Here is a 15,787-nt window from a genome sequence, read left to right as displayed (position 1 = left end):
CACCAACTGCTTGATTTCCTCCTTCAATACTGGCAGTAATACCGCAGATTGTCACTAGGAGGCGAGGAGTCGAGGAACCAAGACAGCGTGATGTGTAAACGGTCGTCAGAACCGAGCTCGGTCTGGTTAACTGATCCGAGCTCGGACCGGTCTCGGCGTGGATCGGTTTTTCAAGGGTAGTGTAAATGGGGTAATATTTTGGTTTTCTACGCGTTTTAATCCTGAAGGCTTAAAGTGTTCTTTTCTATAGCAGGAGCTCCATGACTTCTCAATTTGCTGGTCCAAACTGGTCTTAAAGCAGATTCCAAAATGCCGCCTAAAGGCTTCAAAAAGGATTCAAAAACCCTCGTCTTTAGGTGGAAGCGAGGAAGTACGTTAGGCGACTCGCTCAGATAACTTCTTTCCTTGATCACCACATTTTTATGTCTAGTTGTTGTAGCTTCAGTTCAAGCGTTTAGTCTCGTCACATCAGATACAGATGAAGTCTACAGCAAAAATTATGAGGGGGAAAAAAAAGGAGCAGCCCACCCTGACTTCTTGAATAAGGAGTTGGCATTTTACGTTGGCAGCCAGTATAGGGATCCCCATTTTCTCTTTCTCTCACACGTCTGCAGGTCATTATTATATTGTGATGGGGATATATTCATGGGATCTTGTGGGGCCTTTCTGCCTGCTCAGCACTTCACAGAACCTTTCCAGGCCCAACTAATGGTTTTGATGTTGTTTTCAAGTAACATATTAATAATCTGCTATGAGTGTCTCTATAGAGTTGCTGCTTTGATTTGAGAGATTGAAGCTAAACTCTCTCCAGGGTCACAGTCTCTGCTCTTTTCTGTTGCTTCACTGAGATCAGAATAAAACCATAAATCAGGATGCAGCATGTTTGGATCACATCCCAGGAACCCGTCTGTCTGCAGTGATTTTTCACTTTGCTAACCCTGTTCTTTATTTGAAGCAAGAAGATCGCAGTTTCTTAAACAGCTAGACATTTACTATTCACCAAGAAAGCTCAAAAGTCCTGTACCAACGTATAATCATTGTTATACAAAGTTAATAAAATTCCTACAATATGACATTTTAGAAATCATATAAAAAGCTTTGCATCTTTTTTGGAGCTACAAGCTTAATATATAAAATTGTAGATTTAACCAGCATATTATCGTCATATTTCTTGCCTCTTTCAGCTTCTATCTCCTTGCCTCCTTTATTTATTTATGATCGACTGTCAAATGTTTAAGAAGACAAACACAGCAAAGGCTTAATCATTGTTATGAATTGGGAAAACAACTACAAGTAACAAGCTAGTAACTAGTTCTGAAAACAAACTAAAGGTACCCAGTTTATTCTTACAAATTTAACTTTTGATAAAGCTTTGACATGTACTGTAGCAGATTACAAAGTGTTATTAATTTATTTTTAAATCATCCTTTTTCTCTTTTTTTTTCTGTCATATTCCCCTGCTCTATTCCTGATTTACTTTTTCTTCTTTTAAAGAAAAAGTCCGGTCATATTCAGAATTCAAACTTCGGAAAGTACTTTAAATATGAAATTATTCCATAGTGCTCAATAAATGTTTTTTGTGACGTCACGGTGCGGTATCGGCTGTTGATCAAGTCCCAGTGCTGTATCTGGTGTTTGTCACAACGCGCTATTATCCAAGTCATCTTGAAAACATTCTTCTTCCAAATGTTGGCTACATATTACGTGTTTTTAAAGCGGGGAGAATGGCGCTAGGCTTACCACACTGTGACATCGCTGCTGGAAGATGGCAGGAGGGAGGGGTTACTATATTTGGGCAAAAATGGCCGCTCCCAGACTCAGTCATCGCAACAAAAATTGTTTTTATTTTTTTACTGATTAACACTAAATTCATAAAATCACCGCAAACGTATTAGTTTTAGATATAAATGATGATCCATTGATTATTCCTTTCTGACCGGACTTTTCCTTTTATCAAATCCTTGCTTATTTTGCACCTCTCATCTTTAATGCATCAAAACAGATCCCAGCACTATTATTATAATTTAAATATTTCTTATTTTTTGGCACAGCGAGTGTTAACAGCACTAGTGACATATGAACGAAAACTTAATCTCTGCAAGGATCAACTCACTCAAAACAAAATCCAGCAATTCACACATCCCATTAGGGGTGGAACGGTTCACAAAATCCACGGTTCGGTTCGATTCACGGTTTCCGGTCACGGTTTTCGGTTCGATTCGATACATGTTGATTGTTACACCGAAATCCCATAAAAATTTATGAAATTAATGAAAAAATCCCCCAAAAAATAATGGATTGTAATTATTTTAAATGATCCGCGGAAACCCTGGATCATTTCCGTATGCTCTCGACCATCTCCAAGGGAATCAGAGGGGAGCAGATGAAGCCACAGCGGGGGCTGTAGGCTTTGCTTTGAGCAGCCGGTCTGGAGCGCAGCGGGGGTTGCTGACGGAGTATGAGGGATTTCGGGGTTAGCATGACATGTTGCTGTTAGCATAAACAAAACGCGTTGCACAATGCTTGCACACTGTTGCACTTTTATCCACAACTTTCTTTCCGCCGTCATCGTAGGTCACTCTAAATGCAAAGTGGTCCCATACAGCAGACCTATAAAGTGCTGCTGGCGCGTCTTCCAACTCCTGTTCTTTCCCACTCGCCAGTCCGACACAATTCTCCACAACGACTGATTTTTTTCCTGCTACACCCGGCTACGCTGCTTCGCTTCTTCTTGTTAACTACTGGCGGTTGGCTTTGGTCGCAGCACTGCCACCTTCTGCTCTGGAGTGTAATCGCTTCCCCTATGAGAAAAAGGAGCAGCGCATGAACCGAACGAAACACAGTCGAACCGAACGATTCTGATGGTTTTCATAAATCGTCCCATCCCTACATCCCATAATATCCCAGGATTGCTGTCCTTACTTAAAGGCTGCCCTCAGCATTTTTCCTAATTGTAACTTTAAGCTGGTCGACCAGCTGCTGCTTTACGACCATCATGCTTTCTACATGGTCTGCACACAACAATCTTTTTCTCATTCATGAAACACGATCCGACACGTCTGCGGGGATAACTTCTGCCCTGTGCAGGTCATCCAGAACAGGAGGTTTGATCATGTTATCATCAAAATATCAAAGCGTCACCAATCTAAAACCAACCGTATTAAAGCAACAGATCAGAGGCTCCCCGTCTGCGGTGGACGCCATCACTCATGTAGCAGCTCTTTCTGTTCATCTTGAATCGCCACGAGTGTCAGACGGTGATAAACGCTGAACGCCGATTCCAACGAATACCGGAAATGTGTTTAAATATCATATCACTGTTGTTGAACTAAATTATATTGTGATACATACTGATATTAAGTTATTGTCCCGCCTTAACATCCACAGTTCAGAGGCTGCTTCCCAACAATCATGAAGTTCATTTTCTGATTCTTAATGTTTTGTTTTGCTTTTAAAGAGGTTGTAACCTGATATGGACTGTAAAGTAAGCTCCTCTCTGTCTGTTATTTAATGCACTCGTCTCCATCACACACGCCTCTTATTATTGTTTAAGGTAGTTCCTGATTGTCTCGATAAGCCGGTTGATAATTCGAGGGTTGCCTTCTGTGAGGGCAGTGCTTGGTGATCAATCAGGTCTGAAAGCAGCAGCAGGAACCGCAGCCCTGCTGACTAATAAGACATGAATGGGCGTGGCGTTCAGGTCCAAAGATAGAAGCTACCTTTGGACTAAGATGGGCGTGTTGGTGTGGTTAAAGAGACTTGTTGTTCTGCAATCCTCTGAGCATCGGCAGAGACCACAGTCACTGTCCTTATGAGGAACCACCTCCATGCTTCTCCCTGCATCCATCCATGCATGAATCTGACTGACTTAGATATCTCGCATGTTGTGTAAAGTGTTTATTTAAATACATGAATAAGATTGTTTTTCAAAAGGTTTAAAAACATCAATGCGTCCGATTTAAAAAATTAATAATTTGATGGAAACATTAGGAAGAAGTGAAACTATTAGGAAATGGAGCTTCTGCTGTTCCACTGCTGGACCGGTCATGGAAAGTTGTCGTTTACTGTTGATGGTGTTGCTATGGCAACAAGTGTTTCAGTAGTTTCTATGTTGTGTAAACACCAAGGGGGTAGTGGTGGCCTACTGGTTAGAGTATAGAGCTGGGAACCCCGAGGTTGTGAGTTCAAAACCCACTCCCACAGGCAGCCACTCTGGTTCTCTGAGCCCACAGTGCTCCCCGGGCGCCACACAATGGCAGCCCACTGGTTAAATGCAGAGTGAATTTAGTTACACTGTACAGTGTAATGACAATAAAAAGAAGAAAAAACCTGGAAAAACAAACGTTTACGGTCATAGATGGGTAGAGTTGGAACTTCCAGAGAACTATGGGGTGAATTTTGTTCTAATTCTGTAGCAAGAAAGGAAAATGTTTTGTTAAATTAACATTTGGGGAAAAAATGCCATCCAGAAACTCCCTTCGAAAAAAAATGTATTTAATATAGATGATTTTTTTTTCTTATTTTTTTTTCCACACTGCAAAAAATGTAAATCTTAAGTAATTTTTTCTTAAAACAAGTACATTTTGTCTTGAATTGAGGAGGTAAATGAGACTCTTTGCCAATGGAACAAGACAATTTACATTTAAAATAAGAAAAAAACTATTTCATTGTCTTATTTCAAGTGCATATTATTTAATTATCTTATTTTAAGAGCAAAAATACTAATTTCATTGGCAGATTGTCCTGTTTACCTACTGAAATTAAGGGTAAATACACTTAATTTAAGAAATTTTTACTTATTTCTAGATCGTTTTTGCAGTGCAATTTCTCTTTCTAAGAAGGTTTTACCAATTGCAATGTTTTTATCTGCGCTTAACATTTTCTTCATTTCTGAGGCGGGCTTTCCTTTGAAGTGAGGAATTCTATTGGTTCCTCTGGATGCTGGGATCTGTAAAAACAATTTGAAAAGAATGCATTATGTAAAGTTGATCTGAAAAAGGGAAATAATGTCTGTAAGATCTTTAAATCAACACTATCTTGCAGGAGTACGGTACAAAACCAAAGCTAGACGTCTCTTATTTTCGACATCGCCATAAGACATCGTTCCACTACTTAGATGTTTGACCTCTTCACATTTATCTCTCAGACACTGGAAACAGAAATATAGTTCAGTCCAACTGCAGACGACTGGGAGATTATTTCTGGATGACATCGTTTCCAAATTCCCATTTACTAAACATGTTCATCGCAACAATAATGAAACCAAATTCACTCCATAGGGGATCTGATTATATCAGATCGTGCTCCAAAGACCTCCTCCCACCGCTTATAATCTATTTCTCTAAGTCCTGTTACGTTTTTTTGTCTTTTCCAGGCTTCCGTTACTGTTTGGGTTTCCAGTCTGCATCTGGTTTCTAATAATGTTCCTGTTTCTGTTTACTCTGCAGTGTGAAGCCAGAGCAACATGTTTACTTCCTTGTTTCCATAGTGACCAGAGGGAGCATGCTAATCCACGCCTGAATCTAAACTCAAAGAGTTTCCACCAGCCGCCTCGAGTGGGGGGGGAAGACACAGCAACGAAGTCCCTTCACCTGACGGCAGCGTCCGTACCCAGAGCCCCTCAGCAGAGACAATCACAGGAACTCAGCTGCACAAGAAGGCGCCAACATGGCCAATAACACGGCCGACCACCCGCCGGGGAACTCAGTGGCTGAGGGCGGCCATGACGGAGACTTTGGGATCTCCATGGATGAACTGAAGGACCTCATGGAGCTCAGGAGCGCAGAGGCCGTCAACAAGATCCAAGACTGTTACGGAGATGTGCAGACTGTCTGTCGCAGGCTCAAAACGTCACCGATCGAAGGTAAGGCCGCTTCAGTTCCCAGAACCAAACCCGCCAACCAGAACCAACAGCAATGATCCAGTAAAGCTTCTGTATTTAAGCACAGGGAGGAGTCCTGATGTCTGTAGCTGTAGGAAATAATAGGAGACCTGAGAGAACGGCGCCGTACAGACTTTAATGTTGGCTCCAAAATGGCCCCTGAGGTTAGCCCGCCTGGTTGGCAAAGAGCAAGAACAGACCAGAACCTGGCCTTCTGCAGGTTCAGGGTTGAATCCGTTCAGCCAGGAATGGGATGTTTGTGAGCCTCCTTCTGCCTCAGATGTCAGGTTTGAGATTCTGAGGATTCATACTTAACTTTGTCCTTTAACTTAAGGTCTGGAGACTTTACTCAAACTCAAGGTCTGCGTCTCATGTTGAAGAGTGAACAGGTGTTTAACAATGTCACACCTTCTGCATGGCATCTGTAGCCTCTTAATAAAAGCCACCTGTGTCTCTGCAGCTTCATCACCAGGCTTGGATCATTCAGATCAAAGTTAACATGCTAAGCTAGCAGCAACAGTTCAAGGAAACTTGTGTTTGAAAATATGAAAATAAATATTCATCTAAAAACATTGAAAATGAAATTAAATCCTGTTCATGCAGACATTTATCCTTCATTTATTTACTTTCCTACTCTATGCTGCTCATCACACTGTAATTTACTCTAGATTAGAACATATCATTCTAACGCTATAAAACCTGAAGCAAGAATTTCATGGTATCATAATATTATAATCTTAATTTTAACCCAAAGGTTCAACAAGTTTAAAGTATTAAAAACACTTATACCCCACAATCAGGGGTGAGTATACAATATCATCACAATATTGCAATATCACTATTTATTGAGATGGTTTACCCAGCTGTTAAAATGGAATGTATAGATAAAAAAAGTAGGTGCTATTTATGTTCACCAGAATCCATGTTTTGAGTTTAACTCAACTACAGAAATGGAGCTGCAGCGCACAGCAAAGTGGCTCCATAGCACTGTCTACCAGAGTGGTGCTGCAGAGGCAGCACATTTTCCCTCATTGCAAAAAGTTAAAGTTTAAAAACAATCCGCTGGACTTTGTTTTCCAAGTTTGAAGAAGTTTCTTTTCCCATCCAGGAAGCTTTCTCAATTGAAAATGTCTGGAGTTACAGGCGTTTATAGAGTAGCTCAACAAAAGCCTTATGATGCCTTAGAAAGCATTGAAACTGGAAAACCAGACCCAGCCCCTAATAATGGGAGTCGTATATGGAAGCAAATCGTTACCATATTTAAAATGAAAAAGCATTTCCGGAAATGCTTTTTCATTTTAAATATGGTAATGATTTGCTTCCATAGTCGTATAGGTGGTTATTAGCCTGCAATACCCGATACTGGTCCATTCCTCTGAAAAAAGCAGTCGTTAAGGGTCATTGCTGGCCTGGCTGACCTGGTGAGATATTTTGTAACCTTCATAGCGATGGGGGTTGAGATGGTATTTGAAAGGAATCAACTGTATCGCTGTGTTGTAGGTTTTTGAGAGCTGAAACCCCTCAGTTTAAGGATGGTTTTTCTCTTTTAACATAAATTGCTTCCTTCACACCCCTTTCAAACCACCTGTCTTTTTTTTTCTCTAAAAAGAAAGATTTATATTATATCAGAGATACGAAAATCACTATATATCGTCAAATTATAGTTTTTTCCCCACAGCCCTACCCACAAAGGGAAAGTTTCAGTGGTTTGGAGAGCGTGTCTGTTTCATGTCCTGGTTTACCTAGAAACCACTGAGCTCTGCCTGTCTGTTTATTTAAATGATTTGGTCTGAATTCTTCCTTACTGTAATTATTCATGCACCCCTTTCCTGTTCTGAGGTGTGTCTGAGATGCTGCCCTTTCACCTCTGACCCCCCCGCCATTTTCCTGGGTAAACAGACCTGTTGGCGTCTCTGCTCTCATTCTAATCAAGTCTTTCTGTTGCTCTCGTTTAGAAAGCCGTCGGTTTTGCCTGTTTTTTGCTCTCCAAGGCTGATTGTAATTACGTGAAGAGCAATTTTCCAGACTGCATATTCCCATTGTATTCATAGTTTGGATTGTTTAGGATTTTCATTTGCATTCTATTGTTTTTGAATTAGTTTTGTCTTTATTCTAATTGGCGAGGAGACTGGGTAGAGATTTCTAATCCAGTTAATGACTGAGTCTGTAATTAGTTAATCGCTAATTTAATTTCAATCAAAAACGTATTGACAAAGAAATCTTTTTAATTCAAAACGCCATTTTGCTCCTGAATTATTAAGAACTCAAATTCGCACAGCAACACAAATATGAATTGTTTTAAATCCATTATTTAGGTAATTAAAAAATCAGATTGGTTAAAGATGGGCCCTAAGCAACTCCAGTCTCTGCTTACCGATAGTTACGCTAATGGTTTCAATCAAGTGGATGGGAACTGTGACATAGCTCTCTGTTTTTAGCGTCATCCACCATCAGCCGTCACCGTTAGCTGTTAGCCGCCCCTTTAAAGTGGCTGTTTGCTCTCAGAGGAAGGCTAATCGGTTTCATGAAGTGCGATACAGACAGAATTCCTCTCCATCTGCTGTGCTAAGTTCTAACATGTCTGTTTCTATCATGTTATAATAGTGGAGTAAAATGCTCACATAAAGCACAGGGGTTGAAGTTGCTTTACTTTGGATGATATTTCAGTGATAACTTAAGGGGTTTTTAAGGGGTTAAGTTCTGCCTCGTTGCCATTAAACCGCATAAATAATCCTGACCGGAATAAACAGCACCCTCTATTGGTGGCGGGAAAGTTCCAACGAAATTTAGCTAAAGTCATCCATTAATCAAATGAAAGTATTTTCATCTAATAAGACATGAATCAATTGTAAGTTGATTTGTTTACATGTTAATGCTGCTCTGCTTCTTGTTCATCAGATGTACAGATGTACAAGAAACCAAAGATATTAATTATAACAGAAGATATAAAGATATAAATACTTTAATTTTAATATGTATTAAAAAGTTCTATTTTTTTCTTGCATTAAAATCAATATAATTAAAATCCCAGCTCTAATTCAAATACATTTTCTATTTATTTTATGTAGGTTCTTTTTAATTTGTTAATCGTTTTGAATATTCAAAATTTCTTCCAGTTCCGAATTTTAGAAATAAAAGTTAATTGATCTTTACAGGGTTTTTTTTGTAATTCCATTATTATTCTTTGAAAATGGTTCCTAAACGTGAGAAATATGCGCGATCCCGATCATTTCTGGGACGGTATCTGGTTCTGGTCGCTCCGCTGTCTGCTCTTCATCTCCAGCTCTCTGTGTTGGGATTGATGACTGAACTGGGACGCCGCGGCGTAGTGCCGCTCTGCCGTAGAACAATCAGCAGAACCCAGTTTGATGTTTCCTGTTCTGACGCCATGAAGGAAACCCATCAGTAACGACTAACTCGCAGATTTACCAACCTGTCCTGTTAAAACGGACCCGTCCCTGACCGTCTGCTGACAGAACATCAGTTTAGAATGTGTCAGAGCAGAAAATGGCCGACATGCTGCTGCTGTTTGTTCCTCCCTCTCCATCCTTTGATCCCTCTGTTTGTCTCTGTGTGTGTGTGTGTGTGTTCCCATCGGTCCATTCTAGGATTGAAATTAGTTCCAGCCCGTTCCCCTAATGGCTCCATAGATCATTGCTCTGTTCCATTTAGTAATCAGAGGACATTTGTAGTGGCGTCCTCTATGCTAGAAATTACTCCCTTTAATGAAAGAAGCGTTATTATATTTCTGAGCAGATACTGAGGGTTAGCAAATCAGGCCGTCGGTATGTCAGACGTGTCGGAGCAGCGGAGACGCGCTGCGAGGAGACAGATGTGTTCATCCTTCCTGGGTCCTTCACTGAAGGTCTTGGAGTTCAATCTGCCCATAAAAAATACATTTATGTTTGAGCGTCATGGGGGGCCTCCTACCAATCTGTGACAGGAAAGGAAACAAACGTCACTCAGATTATAAAAATAAATAAGTAAATGATTTGGTTTTTCTTACATTTTATCAAAATATGTTTCCTCCAGCAGGACGATTGCATCCTGGGGTCATATACTCTGCATGATTAAAAACTGAAGAAAAAGTGAAAATTAACACATTCATCTCAAAATAAAAAAACAATTTTAAGAAGGATTAATATTAGAAACTTGATTTTCCAAAAGAGATGAAGGGAGAGAGGAGCTGCTGTTCGGGTTCAGACCCGTTCTGAACTAAATGGTGCAAAGCTGCTCAGCTTAAGATGAGATGATTGGGTCTGACTAGTTCTAATGCTACGTTCACACTGCAATCAGCAGAAGCAGCAGAAGCAGCCGGTTTACATGCAAAGTCAATGGTTGACGCACCTCAAGGCGCAGCAAAAGGTCCTGCAGCGCGTGTTGAGCAGCAGGAGAAGCGTTTCTGAACGTAGCATAACTCGTCGGGTCCAAAGATGGGACAGCGGCGAAAACGCCCATATATGGGCAGTCCTCACTGTGACAAGTATGCCGTAACGGTTAAACCTGGTATTGGTGTGCAGTAACGTTTTTTCAGAGCTGTCATTGAACGCATCATGACCATACACATGCTCACACAGAAGTTCAACACGAGACGTGACGCCGAGCAGAGCTGAATGTGAGCATCAGCATGCTGGCAAACAGAAGCAAGAAGGAAAAATAAATCTCTGATCACAACAGAGAGGAGAGTCAGAGAAGAGATACAAAATATAATTGGTTTAAAAGTGACTTTGAAGTTAAATGCCACAGCATGTTATGCTGCTTCTCTTCCTAGAAAAAGCAAAGTCAGGGAAGAGATGGGCCAGCAGCAGGGGGAATGATGCAGGGTCTTTACAGGTAAGGAGAGATTATAATTCCTGAGAATATCTATTGCAGTGAGAAATAGGGGTGTAAATCACAGCCTTCATGGCGAATTGATTCAGTATCAATTTCCTGACCCAACCATTCGATTATTTTCGATACTCAAGAATACACCGCAATACGATTCAATTTGATTAATTGGTTAAGTTATTTTTTTATTTATTTTTTTTTACCTTACAGGCTAGACAATGTTTCAGATGTGAAATAAATCAACGAAAGCTGTAATATCGTTATGCATTTTATTTGAGAAACATCAGAAAATAACAGAAGCAGCAAAGTTATAGTCCTTCTAGGCCTATGAAAACCTCATTCACTGATATAGATATATTTTGTTAGATTCTGTTCTGAAAGGCCTTGCATCAAAAAATACTGCAAGCAGAAAGAGGGTAGTGGCTAAAGGAAGCGAGGTAGGAAGGTAAAATCGGTTTAGCGCCACCGCAGCACTGGAGGGAGAATTGCGTCCAGGAGCAAATGGATAAAAATAGACCGGAGGAAAAAAAAAAAAGAAAGAACCGATACTCTTGCGGACGTATCGATGCAAAATACAAAATGATTATTTACACTCCTAGTGAGACACCAGGCAGTTATTGGAAGATTTTCCCAGGTGTTGTAGAAATACTGGGATGACTTTGCAGTCATTGCATCATCAACAATGGACCAGAAGCTGAGAACAGAGAGCTGGTGAACCGCTTAATGGCACGATGTGGAAGCAATCACCTGATCCTCTATCATCTCACCATCACTAGTGTTTAGAGCTTGGAATCCTGACCCCCTTTCCAAAGGGGCGGACATATTCATCCGGTTCAATTTACATGTTTTCTAAACAAAAATGAAGCGTTGTTTTTGGTCCACTCTATAAAGCCTTGAAATCAACACCATTTCTGACATTTTGAGTTAAAAAAGCTTCCGGGATGGGAGGAGAAACGTCTTCAGACATGGAAACAAAGTCCAGTGGGTTGTTTTTAATGTTCTTTTTTTTTAAATTAATGTCTTCTCTTCCATATTGGCTACAAAACTAATATGGGATTATATCAGCCTACATCTAAAATTCAGAAAGTCTCTGCTTCTGTTTAAAAAACCAACTAGTTAATGATACGAGGGACAGTTGTTCTCATATGTTTAATTGTTGACCTTTGTTCTCAATGTTAGTAATATCACTCAATCAAACATTTTCTAAAACTCTACAATACAAGATAAGCAATAAAAGCTTGTATGATGGGCTCATTATCAGTTTTGGTCAATTCTAAAAGCTGTAATATCTAAAATGGAAAATGTTTTATCTGGGCACCCCTAATAAACACCTTTTGGTTTGAATCACAGGCTGGTTTTAGGTTGAGCTCGTCGGAGAGAGGAAAAAAGAGCGTTTCAAAGCTAAAAGTTCAGCATCAGCACGTTCAAACCGTGACGACACCGACCCAGCTGCAGCTGCTGCATGTAAATCTGCCTTTAGCTGCATCAGAGTCACTAAGACAAGGCCACAGAATTTACTACAGCTCCTGCAGAATCTGAGATCATCGCTGCAGATGAAACCTAATGGAATAAATTTGATTTATAAACACAGACGGAACCAACTGAAAAAAAAACTGTGCTTGGAATGGGAGTAATTTACAAATGATCTTAGAGGCCACGCAGAAGCTCAGCAGAGACGGAAAGAAAGCCAGAATTATGCAAAAATAGATGAGTTGAACTAAGGATGTTTTCTTTGTTTGGAAAGCGTCGGTCACAAAGCTGCTCTATAGGGGAGCGTCGGCCATGTTGGTCCTCCTAATGTCCGTGCCACTAACAGGCCTTGTCCTGATGACGATGCCCCGTCATGCCGTTATGGTCAGCAGCAGGTGGATCTCCTCCCTCCAGCCCACCTCTGAACTCTCGCTGCCTGCTGAGCCGCGCTGCTCTGCATGAAGACAGGCTGGTGTTTGGAAGCTGTGGGTGGCTTCATATCACTGCAGATTAAATCTGACACCTTCAGGATCTGCAACAATCCACGTTTGGTTCAGAAACAGCTGTGACGGGCTGGTGTGCAGCAAGGCGCTCTGCAGATGTTGGAACATTATCTCGGAGCTGTAATTTTCTTCTCCTCTGGGACGTTGAGCAACGCTAAGCTGCTGCCAGAACCTGCATGAAACCTGCCGTCAGAACCAGAAGTCTGAGCCAAAAAAAGAAAGCGAGGAGGAAAGGTTCTTTATGCGGCTCTTTCTTCTATTTTAGTGTGACGGTAGCTTTCAGCATCAGACTGGGATTTAAATGATCAAACCGCGCTGTGATCTCATCCACCGTGTGACAAAATATTGATAATGAAGACTTTGACAGTTGGTATATTTTTAAAATCCATCTTGCCGACCTCATTATGCTTCCTCCGCAGCTCCTTGCAGGCAGCTGGACTGCTGCTCCAGTGCTGCAGAGAGCAGCAGTCCACCGCTATTACCAAAATACACCTCTGCTTTTAGTGGAAAAAGCCATTATATCTTATATTTAGCTGGTTTTACTGAAATATGTTGATTTATTTTATACCCTGCTGGTCTTAGAATATAAACATTGTTTGATTTCTGAGCTTATTTTCTTCTTTAAGGTGTTCAGACTGATTTTGAATCTGTGCTCAGTAGCTTATGCTAACTCACTGGTCTCACATGGCTTCACCATCGTCCCTCTTATTCATCCTGTTTTTCCATTTCGGTCCAAAGCAATGATGCAGACGGAATAACCTCTTTTTAACGTTTATACTTTAAACTGTATTTTTGTTTCTGGACCCGTTAAGATAAAAAAAAATGTGCGAGGAACGTGGGGGGAGCATAGACTCCTTTATCGTTATTGTGCTTGGTTTCTAATCATAAGGATTTTTATTTATTTTCTAAATTAAGAATTGGAATCTGTGTCGTTAAAAATTCTATAGATACTTGGGGAATTCTTTTTTTTTTTTTTTTTATCTGGTAGGGTTAAACGATTTTGCCAAAAAAATCCAAATATCGACCAATATTGTGATTTTTACTTTTGTGGATTTTCTGTGGCACAAACCCCAAGTTGTTGATTTTTCACTCCAGATTTTCAGTTTTTTAAACCTTGATATATCATTATGCATTTTATTTGAGAAACAACAGCAAATAACAGAAGTAGCAAAATTATAGTCCTTCTAGGCCTATGAAAACCTCATTCACTGATATATATATATATATATATATATATATATATATATATATATATATATATATATATATATATATATATATATATATATATATATATATATATATATATATATATATATTTTGTTATAGGTTTTGAAAGGCCTTGCATCAAAAAATACTGCAAGCAGAAAGAGGGTAGTGGCTAAAGGAAGCGAGGTAGAAAGGTAAAATAGGTTTAGCGCCACCGCAGCACTGGAGGGAGAATTACGTCCAGGAGCAAATGGATAAAAATAGAGTGGTGGGGGGGGGGAAAAACATGAATCGGTACTCTTGCGAACGTGTCGATGCATTGGATTGTTGGCTGTTGGATCGATGCAAAATGATTATTTACACTCCTAGCGAGACATCAGGCAGTTATTTGAAGATTTTCTCAGGTATTGTAGAAATACTGGGATGACTCTGCAGTCAAAGCAATGATGCAGACGGAATAACCGCTTTTTAACGTTCATACTTTAAACTGTATTTTTGTTTCTGGACCAGTTGAGATGAAAAAAAAATGAGCGAGGAACGTGGGGTGAGCATAGACTCCTTTATCGTTTGTGGATTTTCTGTGGCACAAACCCCAAGCTTGTAAATTTTTCACTCCAGATTTTTAGTTTTTTAAACCTTGATTGCCCAAAATCTACTGTTGCAGAATTTTACTGTAACCTTTGGGCGAAAAAGTCCTTATTTTTACTTTCATATACGGATCTGCATGCTAACTGCAACTCTACTTTCCTGTTTAATGACAAACCCCCTTCAAGAGTTTTAGCACCACCTAAAGGGCTGAAATGAGAAATATAGTTTCTAACTCTTGTTAAACTGAGACTCCCTGTGATTTGAAAATTGCGTTTGTTAAATTATAATTATATTGCAAATGCAGCGAACTGCCCTGCCCTGCATTGGGGTATTTCATGTTTGAAGAATATGATTATATAGGGCTACTACAAGATTTTTATAAATCCTACTTTTTATTTAACTGGTGTCCTGAAGAAGAACTTAAATGTTTGCATTTAGAGGAGTATTGTATTGTTATCCACGAAAGGCTGCGAAAAGTAATGTGTTTTTTTTCCTTGTTGCTTTTATCGCTATGAAGATTAATAGCATAAGTGTTTAAGTGCATCAGCCCTGCTGTGGATCAACCCGGTTTCTGGTGTGGATGTAAAGGGATTCCAAAAAAGTTCAAAAACAATCCACTGAAGATGTTTCGCTTCTCATCCAGGAATCTTTCCATTTAAAATGTCAGCAAAAGCTTCCTGGATGGGAAGCAAAACGTCTTCAGTGGATTGTTTTTGAACGTTTTTTTAGAATGACTGACTTGCATGACTGATAATCTTCACCAATAGATGTAAAGGGAGCTTTTAAACTCCTTTAGTTTAGATTATTTTAAAAAAAATGGATTAAACAGAGCTGACTGTAACCCCTCCCCTACGTGTTTCTGCCTGAACAAAGGCCTTTGTCTTCTGTCTGAAGGCGTCCATGTTGGTATTTGTGGAGCAACGTTCAGCTAAACAGTCGTCCCTGCTGGGGGGGGCCTACAGAGCCGACCTGTGGCTGTAGAAAGGATCTTTGAGGTGTGCTTGTTGTTGTTGGAAGCATCCTGGCTGCAGACTGTTTCAGTGTGTCGGCCTGAACACAGACTGGGACCACCAGGTGCTGATTATTGGCTCCGGTGGACCAGCAGATCGGGTTTCCAGCTGGAGCTCGGTCAGGGTCAGTTAAGGCTGCCCTGGCCTCATCGCTGTACAGAAATCCATGAGCGGTACCAGAACACGCAAACCCAGAATGAATTCATCCCATCAGGCATAACATTATGACCAGGCTGCTTCTAGAGGCACACTGAAAATGATTGAAATATGAATGAAAATGGAACTTTCAAACATCTTAA

General features: G+C 40.2%; 1 protein-coding gene across 1 annotated transcript in view; it reads left to right on the top strand.

Annotated features, from left to right (window-relative positions):
• LOC119790339 (plasma membrane calcium-transporting ATPase 4-like) overlaps positions 1 to 15,787 on the top strand; it is a 104,613-nt gene that overhangs the window by 37,623 nt on the left and 51,203 nt on the right. Inside the window, exon 2 of the mRNA XM_038295858.1 lies at positions 5,448 to 5,863. Within this exon, the coding sequence (XP_038151786.1) occupies positions 5,668 to 5,863 (196 nt within the window). The 5' untranslated portion in view covers positions 5,448 to 5,667. The remainder of the gene's footprint in view (positions 1 to 5,447; positions 5,864 to 15,787) is intronic.

Source organism: Cyprinodon tularosa, unplaced genomic scaffold (assembly GCF_016077235.1).
Source record: "Cyprinodon tularosa strain WSP-4 unplaced genomic scaffold, ASM1607723v1 ctg361, whole genome shotgun sequence".
Taxonomy (NCBI): Eukaryota; Metazoa; Chordata; class Actinopteri; order Cyprinodontiformes; family Cyprinodontidae; genus Cyprinodon; species Cyprinodon tularosa.
The sequence above is the reverse complement of the archived record's forward strand: the minus strand, read 5'-3'. Positions and strand labels throughout refer to the sequence as shown.